This window comes from Lethenteron reissneri, chromosome 52, assembly GCF_015708825.2.
Source record: "Lethenteron reissneri isolate LAM-NWPU_2019-01 chromosome 52, ASM1570882v1, whole genome shotgun sequence".
Lineage (NCBI taxonomy): Eukaryota > Metazoa > Chordata > Hyperoartia > Petromyzontiformes > Petromyzontidae > Lethenteron > Lethenteron reissneri.
The window spans coordinates 839,457-856,726 of record NC_083830.1 but is presented as its reverse complement, the minus strand read 5'-3'; the positions used below and the strand labels follow the sequence as shown (position 1 = coordinate 856,726).

General features: G+C 49.6%; 1 protein-coding gene across 1 annotated transcript in view; it reads right to left on the bottom strand.

Annotated features, from left to right (window-relative positions):
* DGAT1 (diacylglycerol O-acyltransferase 1) overlaps nucleotides 1-14,061 on the bottom strand; it is a 42,487-nt gene extending 28,426 nt beyond the window's left edge. The window contains exon 1 of the mRNA XM_061573464.1: nucleotides 13,709-14,061. Within this exon, the coding sequence (XP_061429448.1) occupies nucleotides 13,709-13,893 (185 nt within the window). The 5' untranslated portion in view covers nucleotides 13,894-14,061. The remainder of the gene's footprint in view (nucleotides 1-13,708) is intronic.
* Between the last annotated feature and the right edge of the window lie 3,209 nt (nucleotides 14,062-17,270).

Genomic DNA, 17,270 nt, shown 5'->3' with positions numbered 1-17,270 from the left:
TACTGACTGTACCGTAGTATCTACTGAGCCATGTGTAGCTACTGACTGTGTAGTAGTATTTAGTGACTGTAATAACTACTGACCATAGTAGTATTTACTGGGCCTACAGTAGTATCTACCGACTATATACTCGTAACGACTAACTGTATAGTATCTGCTGACTCTATAGTGTATCCACTGACTATAGTAGTAACTACAAAATCTATAGCAGTATCTACTTACTCTATAATAGTATCTACTGACTCTAGTAGCTACTCACCGTAGCAGTATGTACTGACTGTATAGTAGTATATACTGACTGTAGCAGTATTGACTGACTGTAGTGGTATATATTGACTGTTTTAGTATTTACTATAGCGGTATCTACCAACTCAATAGCAGTATCTACTATCACTACAGCAGTGTATACCGACTGAGGTCGTACCTGCTATCACTACAGCAGTGCATACTGCTGTGTTGGTACCTGCTATGATTACAGCAGTGCATACTGCTGTGTTGGTACCTGCTATGATTACAGCAGTGCATACTGCTGTGGTGGTATCTGCTATGATGAGAGGAGTACATATTGTGGTGGTGGTACCTGGTATGATAACAGCAGTGCATATTGACTGTACTCATCATTCACCCTCACCATTCACCACTCACAACTCACCCTTACCACTCATCCTCACCACTCACCACTCCCACTCACTATTCACCATTCACCCTCACAACTCAACACTCACCAACCTCCCTCACCAATCTCCATCACCACTCACCCTCACCACTCACCCTCACCACTCACCCTCACCACTCACCAATCACCACTCACCCTCACCACTCACTCTCACCACTCACCCTCACCACTCACCGTCACAACCACCACTCACCCTCACCACTCAACTTCACCCTCACTACTCACCATTCATCCTCACCAATCACCACTCACCACTCTCCACTAACGCTCACCACTCAACCTCACCACTCAACCTCACCACTCACCCTCAAAACTAACCACTCTCTCACCACTCACCCTCACCACTCAGCACTCACCCTCACCACTCACCCTCACCACTCACGCTCACCACTCACCCCTCACCGCTCACCACTCACCCATCACCACTCACAACCGCCACTCACCCTCACCACTCATCCTCACCACTCACCCTCACAACAACCACTCACCCTCACCACTCACCCTGACCACTCATCCTCACCAATCACACCCTCACCAATCACCAATCACCACTCACCCGCACTGCTCACCCTCACCACTCACGCTCACCCTCACCACTCACCCCTCACTAATCACCACTCATAACCGCCACTCACCCTCACCACTCACCCTCAACACTCACCCTCACCACTCACCGTCACCACTCACCCTCACTACTCACCACTCATCCTCACCAAGCACACCCTCAACAATCACCACTCACCCTCACCACTCACCACTCACCCTCACCATTCACCCTCACCACTCTCCCTCACCACTCTCCCTCACCACTCACCAGTCACGCTCACCACTCACCCTCACTACTCACCACTCACCCTCAACACTCACCCTCACCTCTCACCACTCACCCTCACCACTCACCCTCACCACTCACCCTGACCACTCACCACTCATCCTCACCAATCACACCCTCACCAATCACCACTCACCCTCACTGCTCACCCTCACTGCTCACCCTCACCATTCACCACTCACGCTCACCCTCACCACACACCCCTCACTAATCACCACCCACAACCGCCACTCACCCTCACCACTCACCCCTCATCCTCACCAATCACACCCTCAACAATCACCACTCACCCTCACCACTCACGCTCAACACTCTCCCTCACCACTCATGCTCACCACTAACCCTCACCACTCACCACTCACTAATCACCTCTCACAACCGTCACTCACCCTCACCACTCACTCTTACCACTCACCCTGATCACTCACCCTCACCACTCACCCTCACAACAACCACTCACCCTCACTACTCATCCTCACCAATCGCACCCTCACCAATCACCACTCACCCTCACTGCTCACCCTCACCGCTCTCCACTCAACCTCACCCTCACCACTCACGCTCACCCTCACCACTCACCCCTCACTAATCACCACTCACAACTGCCACTCACCCTCCCCACTCACCCTCACCAATCACCACTCACCCTCACAACTCACCCTCACCATTCACCCTCACCACTCACCCTCACCACTCTCCCTCACCACTCACCCTCACCACTCACCAGTCACGCTCACCACACACCCTCACTACTCACCACTCACCCTCAACACTCACCCTCACCACTCACCACTCACCCTCAACACTCACCCTCGCCGCTCACCACTCACCCTCACCACTCACCCTGACCACTCACCACTCATCCTCACCAATCATACCCTCACCAATCACCACTCACCCTCACTGCTCACCCTCACCGCTCACCCTCACCACTCACCCTCACCTCTCACGCTCACCCTCACCACTCACCCCTCACTAATCACCACTCACAACCGCCACTCACCCTCACCACTCACCCTCACCACTCACCCCTCACTAATCACCACTCATAACCGCCACTCACCCTCACCACTCACCACTCACCCTCAACACTCACCCTCACCACTCACCGTCACCACTCACCCTCACTACTCACCACTCATCCTCACCAATCACACCCTCACCAATCACCACTCACCCTCACCACTTGCCACTCACCACTCACCACTCACCCTCACCATTCACCCTCACCACTCTCCCTCACCACTCACCAGTCACGCTCACCACTCACCCTCACTACTCACCACTCACCCTCAACACTCACCCTCACCTCTCACCACTCACCCTCACCACTCACCCTCACCACTCACCCTCACCACTCACCCTGACCACTCACCACTCATCCTCACCAATCACACCCTCACCAATCACCACTCACCCTCACTGCTCACCCTCACTGCTCACCCTCACCACTCACCCTCACCATTCACCACTCACGCTCACCCTCACCACACACCCCTCACTAATCACCACCCACAACCGCCACTCACCCTCACCACTCACCCCTCATCCTCACCAATCACACCCTCAACAATCACCACTCACCCTCACCACTCACGCTCAACACTCTCCCTCACCACTCATGCTCACCACTAACCCTCACCACTCACCCTCACCATTCACTAATCACCTCTCACAACCGTCACTCACCCTCACCACTCACTCTTACCACTCACCCTCATCACTCACCCTCACCACTCACCCTCACAACAACCACTCACCCTCACTACTCATCCTCACCAATCGCACCCTCACCAATCACCACTCACCCTCACTGCTCACCCTCACCGCTCTCCACTCAACCTCACCCTCACCACTCACGCTCACCCTCACCACTCACCCCTCACTAATCACCACTCACAACTGCCACTCACCCTCCCCACTCACCCTCACCAATCACCACTCACCCTCACAACTCACCCTCACCATTCACCCTCACCACTCACCCTCACCACTCTCCCTCACCACTCACCCTCACCACTCACCAGTCACGCTCACCACACACCCTCACTACTCACCACTCACCCTCAACACTCACCCTCACCCCTCACCCCTCACCACTCACCCTCAACACTCACCCTCGCCGCTCACCACTCACCCTGACCACTCACCACTCATCCTCACCAATCACACCCTCACCAATCACCACTCACCCTCACTGCTCACCCTCACCGCTCACCCTCACCACTCACCCTCACCACTCACGCTCACCCTCACCACTCACCCCTCACTAATCACCACTCACAACCGCCACTCACCCTCACCACTCACCCTCACCACTCACCCCTCACTAATCACCACTAACCCTCACCACTCACCCTCACCACTCACTAATCACCTCTCACAACCGTCACTCACCCTCACCACTCACTCTTACCACTCACCCTCACCACTCACCCTCACAACAACCACTCACCCTCACAACAACCACTCACCCTCACTACTCACCCTCACCACTCATCCTCACCAATCACACCCTCACCAATCACCACTCACCCTCACTGCTCGCCACTCAACCTCACCACTCACGCTCACCCTCACCACTCACCCCTCACTAATCACCACTAACAACCGCCACTCACCCTCCCCACTCACCCTCACCAATCACCACTCACCCTCACCACTCACTACTCACCCTCACCACTCTCCCTCACCACTCTCACTCACCACTCTCCCTCACCACTCTCCCTCACCACTCACCCTCACCAATCACCCTCACCAATCACCACTCACCCTCACCACTTACCACTCACCCTCACCACTCACTACTCTCCCTCACCACTCTCCCTCACCACTCTCCCTCACCACTCTCCCTCACCACTCTCCCTCACCAGTCACGCTCACCACTCACCACTCACGCTCACCACTCACCCTCACTACTCACCCTAACCACTCACCACTCACCCTCACTGCTCACCCTCACCGCTCACCCTCACCACTCACCCTAACCACTCACGCTCACCCTCACCACTCACCCCTCACTAATCACCACTCACAACCGCCACTCACCCTCACCACTCACCCTCACCACTCACCCTCACTACTCACCACTCATCCTCACCAATCACACCCTCAACAATCACCACTCACCCTCACCACTCACGCTCAACACTCACCCTCGCCACTCATGCTCACCACTAACCCTCACCACTCACCCTCATCACTCACTAATCACCTCTCACAACCACCACTCACCCTCACCACTCACTCTTACCACTCACCCTCACCACTCACGCTCACCCTCACCACTCACCCCTCACTAATCACCACTAACAACCGCCACTCACCCTCCCCACTCACCAATCACCACTCTCCGCTCACCCCTCACCCTCACACTCCGAACCCAACCCTCACCTCACCCCCTCCACTCACCCTCACCCCTCACCCCTCACCACTCACCCCTCACCACTCACCCCTCACCCACCCTCACCACTCACCCCTCACCACTCACCCCTCACCACTCACCACTCACCCCTCACCACTCACCCCTCACCCACCCTCACCCCTCACCACTCACCCCTCACCACTCACCCCTCACCACTCACCCTCACCACTCACCCCTCACCCTCACCACCACCCTCACCCTCACACGCCTCACCGCTCACCTCCCCTCACCGCTCACCCCTCACCCGCTCACACACCTCACCCTCACCCTCACACTCACCCCCTCACCTCCACCCCCCACACCCCTCACACACCCCTCACCACTCACCCCCACACCCTCACCCTCACCACTCACCCCCACCACCAACCACTCACCTCACCACTCACCCCTCACCACTCACCCTCACCCCCACCACCCCACACTCACCCCTCACCACTCACCCCTCACCACTCCCCCTCACCCCTCACCACTCACCCCCTCACAAATCACCCCTCACCACCACCCCTCACCAATCCCCCTCACCACCCCTCACCACTCACCCCTCACAACTCAACACCCTCACAACTCACCCCTCACCCCTCACCACTCACCCCCTCACCACTCACCCCTCACCACTCAACCCCTCACACACTCACCCCTCACCACCACACCTCCCCCCTCACCACTCACCCCTCACCACTCACCCCTCACCACTCACCCCTCACCCCTCACCACTCACCCCTCACCACTCACCCCCTCCCACTCACCCCTCACCACTCACCCCTCACACTCACGACCCTCACCCCTCACCGCCTCAAACCGCTCACTCCCTCACCGATCACCCCTCACAGCTCACACCTTCACACGCTCACCGCCCTCACCCCTCACAACTCAAACCCTCACCACCAACCCTCACCCCCTCAACCACTCACCCCTCACCACTCCCCCGTCCCTCCCACTCACCCCTCACCACTCACCCTCCCACTCACCCCTCACCACTCCCCCCTCACCCACTCCCCCTCACCACTCACCCCTCACCTCACCACTCACCCCTCACCACTCACCACTCACCCCTCACCCCTCACCACTCACCCCTCACCACTCACCCCTCACCACTCACCCCTCACCACTCACACCTCACCCCTCACCCCTCACCCCTCACCCCTCACCACTCACCACTCACCCCTCACCACTCTCCACTCACCCCTCACCACTCACCACTCACCCCTCACCACTCACACCACATGTTAAGCGCGATCCTAAAGGAATCTACAACCTTCGATGATTCCTTGCGCGATTCAAAGAATCGATTCCTGGCGCATAGGAGGTTTCCATTTTAATTACAGAGTTTTATTTCATTGTTATTATGTTTTAAAGTTTTCAGGAGTTTTTAATTATATTTTAGCCCAGTCAACGCCGGATATTTCCCATTCGTAGCAGTTTATATCAACTCTATAACCAACTTTATTAAACGGAAATAAGGCGATTCTAAATGAATCTACAACCTTCGATTCCTTTTCGCGATTCAGAGAATCGATTCTTGGCGCAGTCGGGTTTATAATTTTAATTACACAGTTGTATTTTCATTGGTATGTTATGTTTTAAAGTTTTCAGAAGATTTTAAATGTATTTTTCCCCCGGGCAACGCTGGGTATATCGAGTTTATACCACAAAGTCGTCGCCTGACAGAGTTGCGTGTCGAGGCCTAGTACCGTGCAGAGCCTCCGGCCTCGCCTAGATTGCCCACCCGGCTGAGGGTGGGTACTGGGGCCCTTACGCCCCCCCCCCCCGCGCTACAATAATACTGTCTAATCGCTATAATTTTATTATCTACCGACCCTATAATAGTAATTGCACACATTGGGGTGGAATGGGAGTGAAGAGGACGTGAAACTTTTATGAATTTACCTCAGAGTCGCGTGTTAATGCGTGCAGCATATTTGTAACGGGAATTAAAAATGGCGTCCACCCCGCAGCGAAGTTGTTGCTACCCGTTGCCAGGGGCAACCGCCGTGGTCCGCGCCGGCCGGCAATATTAAATAAATAAATATATAATTATTTAGCTAAATAAAGAGCAATCGCACTAATTCGATAATCGGTCCGATTTAAAGTTTAGAGACGAAAAATCGGAAATGCCTAAGTTTACCGCGGGCCGGGGGCGTGCCCACCTGCAAAATTTAATCTCGGCGAACCCCACGGTCCGAGAGCTAAATCCCCCGGAAGGGAGCGTACGCAGACGGACAAACAGACAGACAGACAGACAAAAAATGAATTATATAGGTTAGATGTGTTATACTTGTCGCCCTCGCTGTAACAGCCAACCCGGCGCCATGACAAGTGGCGATGTGAGCGCCTCTTTCATTGGTCACGGGCTGGCCAGCAACAGCCGTCGTCATTGGACGATACGAGCGCCTCTTTCATTGGTCACAGGCTGGCCAGCAACAGCCGTCGTCATTGGACGCGAGACTTTTGCCGCCGTAGGTGGGCGCGACCATTCGTGATTCCAAAAATGGGGGGGGGGGTACAATGTACGATTATTAATTATTAAAATGTAGTTGTAGTTTTTAACGATTCAAATGTAGTAGTTGGACCGGTAATTATATGTTGATTTCTGTGTAGAAAATGTCAGCTCGTTAGGCTTCGTAGATCAAGATATTAAGCGTCAAAGATTCCAAAGAATATAAACCGACAACATGGCAAGTTCAACAAAGTGTGTAAAAACAATACAAATGGTATTAGCCAAACATCCCAAAGTTTAAAACTTACCTGCCAATTACTCAATTGGGATTACACGCAGCAACATCATCACCTCCTTTTGAAAAAAACCTGGCACGACCCCGCTGAACATCTCGACTGGGTTAGGCTTTCATGGGTAAACATGTGAGAATCATTATAATGACATGTACTCCAGTTAGCCCAGTACACTGCAGCCCCACACTCCTCCGCTTCCATACCCTCCTGTGGTCCTCCATGCGGAGTTCATAGACCACAGGGGCACTGTATTAGGTTCAACCAATAGCAGAAAATCCTGTTCTGATGCAACAGCAATCATACATCCCGCCCAACCAAACCCAATTAACCCTTCTTCCATTTAAATTCTGCAATCAAAGCCAGATCCTTGGTCTTGGCTCTTGGCTCAACTACATTACACTCCGCAGCCACGTCAATACCGTGTGAATTGAAAACACGCGTGGCCTAATGAAGGCATGTGGACATACAAATGGTCCAGGCCGCATTTCTTGCAGTAACATTGTTAAAATCTTTGTTTTGAGTCACCACTAACTGCATGAAACACAATGGTGAAGACCAGTTAGCAGTCTGCCACACACATGGAGACGTCTCTATCAATAAGCATAACTATTTCACCTTTTAAACTAAAACACGAAGGGAGTTGCCACAGGGGTGTAAGATGTCCCAAACAGTTTCTCATCCCATAAATGGCACTGAACTGAAACACAGAAGGCAGGATGTCAGTGGGGACACTCATGCCTCGCAACAAGAATTCCTGGGTTCGATTCCCAACTCGGACACCTTTCCGTGTGGAGGTTGTATATTCTCCATCTGTTCTGTACATATTCTACAGTTCCCTCCCTTTTATAAAAAAAAAAACCTCAAGAGTGCAACTGGGATTTAGCGAAAACATCCCAATTTGAGATTACGCATTGCAGCAACATCGCCCCCTACTGCTAAATCTTGGCAGGCCCCTCCTGAAAGAGTTGAGACTTTCTGGGTAGCAACAGGAATAGAACACTTAATTCACACACGAGTGTTCTGGTAGGTGTTTGTTTACGCGTTTACTTCTTGTATAGACTTGGCCTAAATGGCAGCTCACCTCACATTGCTACTTTAAGCGGTTTTACCAGCAAACTAAATAGTCGGCCTAAAGGGAAGCTAAGCAGTTAGAGCCTGTTTAGTGATTGCAAGGGGGATTTGTCTGGAATACCAGGTGTTAGGAGGATTGGTGCTGGAGGTGGCCAGGAAATGGCAGTACAGAAATAGATTCCTTAATCATTCTGTGCGACGCATTGAGTGCCAACCCTCATCTGTGCGGGTTTTCTCCAGTTCCTCCCACATGCAAACTTTCAATAATGGAATTAGCCAAATATCGCAAAGCAGTGTACTCATTGAAACGTTCCATGGATGATTGGCATGGATATTTTATTTATTTATTACCATGCTGAGATCAGACAAGATAGTTTGTCTTTGCATTGCAAGGCAGTGCTAGTTTTATCGCAGAACATCTTGACACAAGTATACATGTTAAGTTTGTTTATGAAAAGGTAAAATATTTTAATAGATTACCTTTTTACAGGATATAGCAGAATATCAAAGACCAACATTATGCCTTACAATGAACGTTAAAATAAATTACATATTTGTATATAGAACATACAGAGTTTTCCATTAGTATTTTACTGTTTACTGTGGCATCATGAAAAAAAATGCTATTAGTAATTTTCCTGCCATTGGTCTCATCTGGGAGCCATATGAGGTAAATATTTAGTGACCTCTCAAATAAAAACCGTTTGACCTCGAGACGCGAAACTTAAGGAAATCGTATATCTCTATGGCAACGACGTTCCTGCCAAATTTAATCAAACTTCAGACCTTTGGTTGATGGTGACTGATCGACTCAATCCTGTCAGCTGGTGATGGGTTAATGACAAAACGATTGGCATAAACTACACAGCCAAAGCCAAAATGGACCAGAGTACTGGCTATGAAAACCTACCAAGTTAACAAACAACAACATATGACTTCATCGCAAAAAGACAGCCAGAATAAAACAGTGCCAGGTTGCAGCAGGATGCCGAGTGCAGCCGTTGAGATCAGCACGACACGAGAACCGCCTGCAATGTGGCAAGAGCAGCGACATAGCCGATACAGATGTAGTCTCATGCAGAGACACAACTCTCTACGCTCATACCATGTTCAGATAAATAAATGAACATGTGGAAATGTAAATCTTATCATTTAACCCTTGTCTCCAGTCTCCAATAAAAGGAATATTCATGAATCCTAAGCCGTTATGAATAAAATCTAGACGTTAAAGCAAATCAAAGGTAGGCTTTGTGCTTTTGGATTTAACATATATTATTGGATGAAGCCATGTAATGATCTGACCAAATCTGTGTAGTTAAGACCCTCCACCACCTGACACAGAACAATAACTGAATTGTTACTTAAACGAGTGTCAAACCGGTGAGCTGAAGAACAATCCTTACAATCCTCAACCAAACAACAACCCAGGAAGTCCTGGATTTGTATTCTGACTTCCTGGATCTTGTCCACATGTTTGTCGTCGTCTCCAATATAACCTCGCGAATCCAATGAAACCTACATTTGGTGAGCGAGCTGAAACAATAACAATAGGTGCATTAAGCGCTTGCACACCGTGGCAAATCCTTTGGCTGTGTCAGGTGGCTAAGAGTACTCAAAGTGGCGACAGAGGTGCCATGGTGGCAAGATGTTAACTACCTCGCCTGGTATACGGAGGTCGTGATTTCGATCCCGACCCTGACGCCTGTATATTTAGAGTTTTGCATGTTCTCCAAGTGGTCGTGTGGATTTTTGTCCGAGTCCTCCGGTTCTTCCCTCCACATTTAGAAACATGCGTTTAGAGTATTTGGCTGCAAGAAATGTCCACGTAATAAGCCACTTCGTTGAGCTATCATTTGTGGCCAGGTCGCTTCTGAAAAATAGTTATATAGCCCAGTGGGCCTTACCTGGGAAAATAAACATAGTTTAGTTTTTAGTACTATCAACACAGATGTATTTTCAAGTAGTGGGGAGTCATATTGCGAGTGCAACTCGCTCGTTCACACAAAGTCAATGATGCCATTTCCGCGGTCTCTCGGTGACTTTCTAAAAGCCTCATTGCTACAGTGTGCACTGGCTGCTGCAAGCAGACGCTATCAGCTGTGCTATGACATCACTCACCAGACCACACAACTGTGAGCCACCACCACGGTCCAAATTCCAAATCTCCCGGGATTACGAAACGCATTCGTTTCAGGTGCAGAAGGGTGGCAGTGCAGTGGTTAACACTCGTGCCTCCCAGCAAGAAGGGTGAGGGTTCGATTTACAACTCGGGCATCTTTGTGTGTGTAGTTTGTATCTTCTCATCCTGTTCTGCATGGGTTTCCCTCCAGGTCAAATGGTTTCCTTCCATAGCTGAAAAAATACAATGTGAATCTTAATTTTGGAGCTTTCGTGACTGCAGGAATTATTCTTTGGTTCTTTCGGTAAAGTCACGTATAAAGATAAAATAATAAATTAAATAATAGCATACTACGACGTTTCGATTGCAACACAAGCAATCATCATCAGGTTTAAAAGAAATAGCAACAACAATCTAACCAGAAAACTATAGACAGACATATAAGCAGACAGACATCATAAAGATACACAGAGAGAGAACACGTATCGGCACAAAGAGAGAGGTCGTCTCTGTGACGGGGCCTTAAATATAGAGAGGGGGAGGGGGCAGAGAAAAAATTTGCATGTCAATGAGTGGACAACGACGTGGTACGGTACGCAAGCTTGAAAATTAGGAGAAAGACACACTAAAATTAAATAACCTAGTAAAATATCGAAATGTAATGTAATGCAACACAGAGAGTCGGTCAACACACAATTAACGCATAGCCCGGTTGATTACGTATTTCAAAGATTGCTAAGTTAGAATTTAAGTGTGTGCCTGTGTCCTCTCTTTGGAATTTTCACACTTAAATTCTAACTTAGCAATCTTTGAAATAAGTAATCAACCGGGCTATGCGTTAATTGTGTGTTGACCGACTCTCTGTGTTGCATTTCATTTCATTTCGATATTTTACTAGGTTATTTAATTTTAGTGTGTCTTTCTCCTAATTTTCAAGCTTGCGTACCGTACCACGTCGTTGTCCACTCATTGACATGCTAATTTTTTCTTTGCCCCCTCCCTCTCTCCGCCCCCGCCCCCTTTCTATATTTAAGGCCCCGTCACAGACGACCTCTCTCTTTGTGCCGATACGTGTTCTCTCTCTGTGTATCTTTATGATGTCTGTCTGCTTATATGTCTGTCTATAGTTTTCTGGTTAGATTTGTGTTGCTATTTCTTTTATACCTGATGATGATTGCTTGTGTTGCAATCGAAACGTCGTAGTATGCTATTATTTAATTTATTATTTTATCTTTATACGTGACTTTACCGAAAGAACCAAAGAATAAATACAATGTCACTGGTTTTCTCTGGGTGCTCTGGTTTCCTTCCACATAGAAACACTCATTAATTAGCTTATAATTATTTATAATAGAGGACCACAGAGCTTGGGCAATTGTTTGCACTGGCTCACTGCATCACTGCTGCTGTTTTCCCGCTTGTGTGTGGTTCCTCCTCGTGCCACCGAGTCATCCTCTCTCTTTGCAAGTGGACGAATACCATTCGGCAGCGCGTTACAAGTTGACATCATGATTATGAACGAAGGGGCTTGTTGCTGTGATGCACAAGTGCTGCCACTGAGCCACTCTGCTGCTGCACAGCTAAGAACAGTGTAAGAGCCTTCCAAGTGGGGACACTATGATCGGTGCTGTTGGGCAGAGGTGGTGTGCAGGAGGCAAGCGGCAGGCCTATAAGCAGAAGTTATCCTCTTAGTGCTCACTAGACGTTTAACATCAGTCACCATCATAGTCACGCTTCTTCATACATTTTGTAAATTTACTTATTCGTCAAGGAGAACCACACGATGTGCTAGGACTATTTCTCAGGAGGATCCTGTTACAGTGTTATTTTTTTTATTTTAGCCCCAATTAATCTGTTTATGCAAGTGGGAGGAAACCAGAGCACCTAGAGAAAACCCACGTGTGAGAGGGGGCAACAGTTATATCCCCGTACAGACGGAAACAGATGGCTATTAGCCAACTTGCTGCACCACCGTCTCCTGGCGAGCCAGCGAATGACACTTCCGAAACACCGACGTGAAGGGGTTGTCACAAGATCTTTGCGATCCACCAATTCTCGCTGCTGCCTCTCCAGCACTGGATGACAACCAAGCTCGTGATATACAGCATCGAATTGCTTGCGTGGAGCATTACAGTTAAACGATAATCGAAAAACCGGTAACCGTTGTCAGAATAATTGATTTTGAAAGTCACGAACTTGGAATCGTCTTCGGTTGGAATTACGAATGAACGCACCGATTGGCGTGGTCAATTGTACAAACATCTACCTGTTCATAAACGTGTCTATAGGAGGAAACAAGTATTTCCCATTACTTGGTAATGTGAAATAAAACTGATGTTTACAACTCTGGTGGCCATGGCGAGACTGGGGGGTGCGGGAGTTTGGCGTCACTGGCCCGGGACGACCTCCTGACCTTCATTTACGCACAAATCTGGTCTCCTCGTGCCGTGGGCCTCACCACGTGTCTCACGCAACCAATGGTGCTATTGGTGACCATTCCACATTGCCATGGCAGAAACCAAGTCGATCCACAGGCGGAAAACTTTCTATTTGCCAGAGTTGCTTCTCACCTTTCACCTACTCCGCGCCCACGCCATGTGGAAGCTCAGCGGGTTGACGCCTGCTGACCGCTCGCTGCAGGCTGGGAATAATGGCACGTGAAGGTGTGCGACTACGAGGAGGCCAGGAGATGGCAGTAACAGCTCTGGACTCTTGAATCAACCGGTGCTTCGCTCCGAGCGCCACCCCTTCTTCGTATCGCATGGGTTCCCTCTGTGGGCAGGCGCTGCTGCCCAAGGACACAGCCCCGCACACTGCCCCGCTGCGTCCACCCTCCCCCGGGTGAGCGCCACTTACTTCAGGCTGCCGCCGCCGCCCTCCTCCTGCTTGTTGTCCCGGAGTCCGCGCGGCGCTTCTCCCGCCGGACTCGCGCCGGGGCCGCTCGAGCTGGCGCAGCGCCTCCTGGCGCCGCGAGCTCGCGGAGGGGGCGCGCCGTCGCCCTCCGTCGCCTGGGGTTTGTCGGGAGTGGACGAGCCCTTCATTGTCCTCCCTCTGCTCCTCCTCGCTTCAGCGGTAACGAACAACTCCTGGCACCTGGAGGCACAAGGCAAGCGCGGCGAGAGCGACAAAGGAGCCAAGTTGACTCAACCCTCAACCACCACCAACTTGCTGACTGCTGCTGCCTCGTAGGCGCCGCACTTCCCCCCCTCACGTCTCTCAACCCTCGAAGCCCCGCCCCTCACACCCAGGCCCCGCCCCTCACGCTCAAGCCCGCCCCTCACACCCAGGCCCCGTCCCTCACGCTCAGGCCCCGCCCCTCATACGCAAGCCCCGCCCCTCACACTCAGGCCCCGCCCCTACCACTCAAGCCCCGCCCCTCACACTCAGGCTCCGCCCCTCACACTCAGGCTCCGCCCCTCATACTCAAGCCCCGCCCCTCACACTCAGGCCCCGCCCCTCACACTCAGGCTCCGCCCCTCATACTCAAGCCCCGCCCCTCACACTCAGGCCCCGCCCCTCACACTCAAGCCCCGCCCCTCACACTCAGGCCCCTCCCCTCCCACTCAAGCCCCGCCCCTCATACGCAAGCCCCGCCCCTCACACTCAGGCTCCGCCCCTCATACGCAAGCCCCGCCCCTCACACTCAGGCCCCGCCCCTCATACGCAAGCCCCGCCCCTCACACTCAGGCCCCGCCCCTCATACGTAAGCCCCGCCCCTCACACTCAGGCTCCGCCCCTCACACTCAAGCCCCGCCCCTCACACTCAGGCCCCGCCTGAGTGTGAGTATAAAAGTGTAATGTTTAATATAATGTATAAGGTAATATATAGTATCGTAATTGTATAGTGAATATACAGCAGTGTGGTATACAGTAAGGTGGGTAGAATAATACATAGTGTAATATTACAATGTATAGTCTAAGGCAAACATGGGCAAAGTACGGCCCGTTGGGCTTTTTAATCCGGCCCGCCGAACTTGTCCAAATATTATTAAATACAATTTTGCCTTCCTCCTGTAATGCACCCATTTCCCCAATAGTTAGCGCACTTTTACCGGGAGAGAGAGAGGATATTCGTATGAGCAATTCATGTTCCTATAGAAAGTAAGTTAACAGTAATATTTGGGTACAGTATTGTTTTTGGAAGCATTTACTGTAATATCGTATGAACGTTAACTTCACCGCATCATCGTATGAATGATGCGAGAAGAGATTAACGGGTTCTTATGTTAGCGATTTACGTTCTCGGCACTTTCGCTCTCTATATTACGGCTTGAATGAGGGGGAGGGGTATGACTACATCGCAAAATTAATATCTTACTAGGAATTTTATATAACAAAAGTTATATACATAACTGTTACGCTTTGTGTAATTCAACAAAACAAACAAAACTTAACTCCGAGTTCTCTCCGAATTTCACGAGTCCGTTCTAGACCCCACAGTTTTTTAAAGAGTTTTAAGCACAGAAAACATAATTAAAGTTTGAAAAATCATTAATTATACAAACTTTTCAATAATTTCCTTCTTCACTTCGATTAAAATTTTCTTTAAAACCTTCTTCTCACCAACATTACCACTCATTACCACTTTCTCCGAAGGCAAGTTTGTAAAAGAATGCATGGTACAGACAGCAGACATCTTGTGTCCGGAGATCAAAAGCAAATTTGAAAAAGTCAGTTTATCACGCATGACTGTGACTCGCCGTGTGGAACTGATTGCTTAAAATATAGCCAGTCAATTAAACAAAAAGTCTGATTCCTTTTCATTATATTCACTAGCACTGGATGAAAGTACGGACGTAAAAGACACTGCTCAGCTCCTAATTTTTATCCGAGGCATTGACGACAGTTTTGCGATAACAGAGGAGTTTTTGACCATGGAGTCCCTGAAAGGAACAACGCGGGGAGAGGACTTGTATAACCAGGTATCTGCTGTCATCGAAAGAATGACGCTACCTTGGAGTAAACTTGTCAATGTCACAACGGATGGATCGCCAAATTTAACTGGAAAAAATGTTGGGCTGCGGAAAAGAATCCAGGATTAAGTGAAAGAGGAAAACCCTGTCCAGGATCTTATTTCCCTTCACTGCATCATCCATCAGGAATCCCTGTGTAAGTCTGTATTGCAGCTTAATCATGTCGTGAATCCAGTCGTAAAACTTGTGAACTTTATACGAGCAAGGGGACTTCAGCACCGTCAGTTTATTACGTTCCTGGAGGAAACTGATGCGGATCATCAGGACTTGCTGTACCACTCTCGTGTCCGCTGGTTAAGTTTGGGGAAAGTGTTATAACGAGTGTGGGAGCTGAAAGAAGATATCATCGCATTTTTGGAGTTGATGGGGAAATCTGACGAATTCCCTGAGCTAAGTGACAAGAACTGGCTTAGTGACTTTGCGTTTGCTGTGGACATATTTTCACACATGAATGAGCTGAATGTGAAACTGCAGGGGAAAGATCAGTTTGTTCACGACATGTACGAACATGTGAAAGCATTCAAATCCAAGCTCACTTTGTTCTCCGGGCAAATTGCGAACAAATCTTTCGCTCATTTCCCCACACTTGCCATGCAGGAAGAGGAAACGCGAAACGCAAAAAACTACAGCAAATCGCTTGAGGACCTGCACGGAGAATTCTGCCGTAGGTTCTCTGATTTTGAAAACATTGAACTGTCACTTCAGCTGGTGTCCTGTCCCCTGTCACAAGACCCTGAAACAGCACCACAGGAGCTGCAGTTGGAACTGATAGATCTTCAGTCTGACTCCGTCCTAAAGGAGAAGTTCAACTCTGTTAAACTGAATGACTTTTATGCTTCACTTAACAGAGCCACGTTTCCAAACCTCCGGAGGACTGTACAGAAGATACTGACTTTGTTTGGCTCGATTTATGTGTGTGAGCAGACATTCAGCGTCATGAACGCCAACAAAGCCCGTCCACAGATCAAAGTTAACGGATCAGCACCTCAGATCTATCCTGAGAATTGCCACAACCAAAATAACTCCAGACTTGGCAAAAATGGGAGATCAACAGCACTGTTCCCACTGAAACTGATGATGTGTTGCTGCAGCGAGGTTGGAGCCAAATCTCTGCAACACAGCCTGCGTGGCTGCTCTAACCTGTTAATGTAGATAATAAAGAAGTTCAAGTGAGGTAATTGGTTTGGGCGCAGGCCTCAGATGTTTTCATGATATTTGATCAGTCACGTTACGACATGTTTTTTTATTGTTCATGTTCGTGCAATTTGTTAAATTGCCTTGCAAATAAATGCTTTGCTACCTGTTAAAGGCCAAATCCTTTCATGTAATCATTTTTACATGTCATTTATATTAGTTCACACAAACACTCCATCCATCTGTTCCTGGCCCGGCCCCTCTGTCAAATTTTAGAACCCATTGTGGCCCGCGAGTGAAAAAGCTTGCCC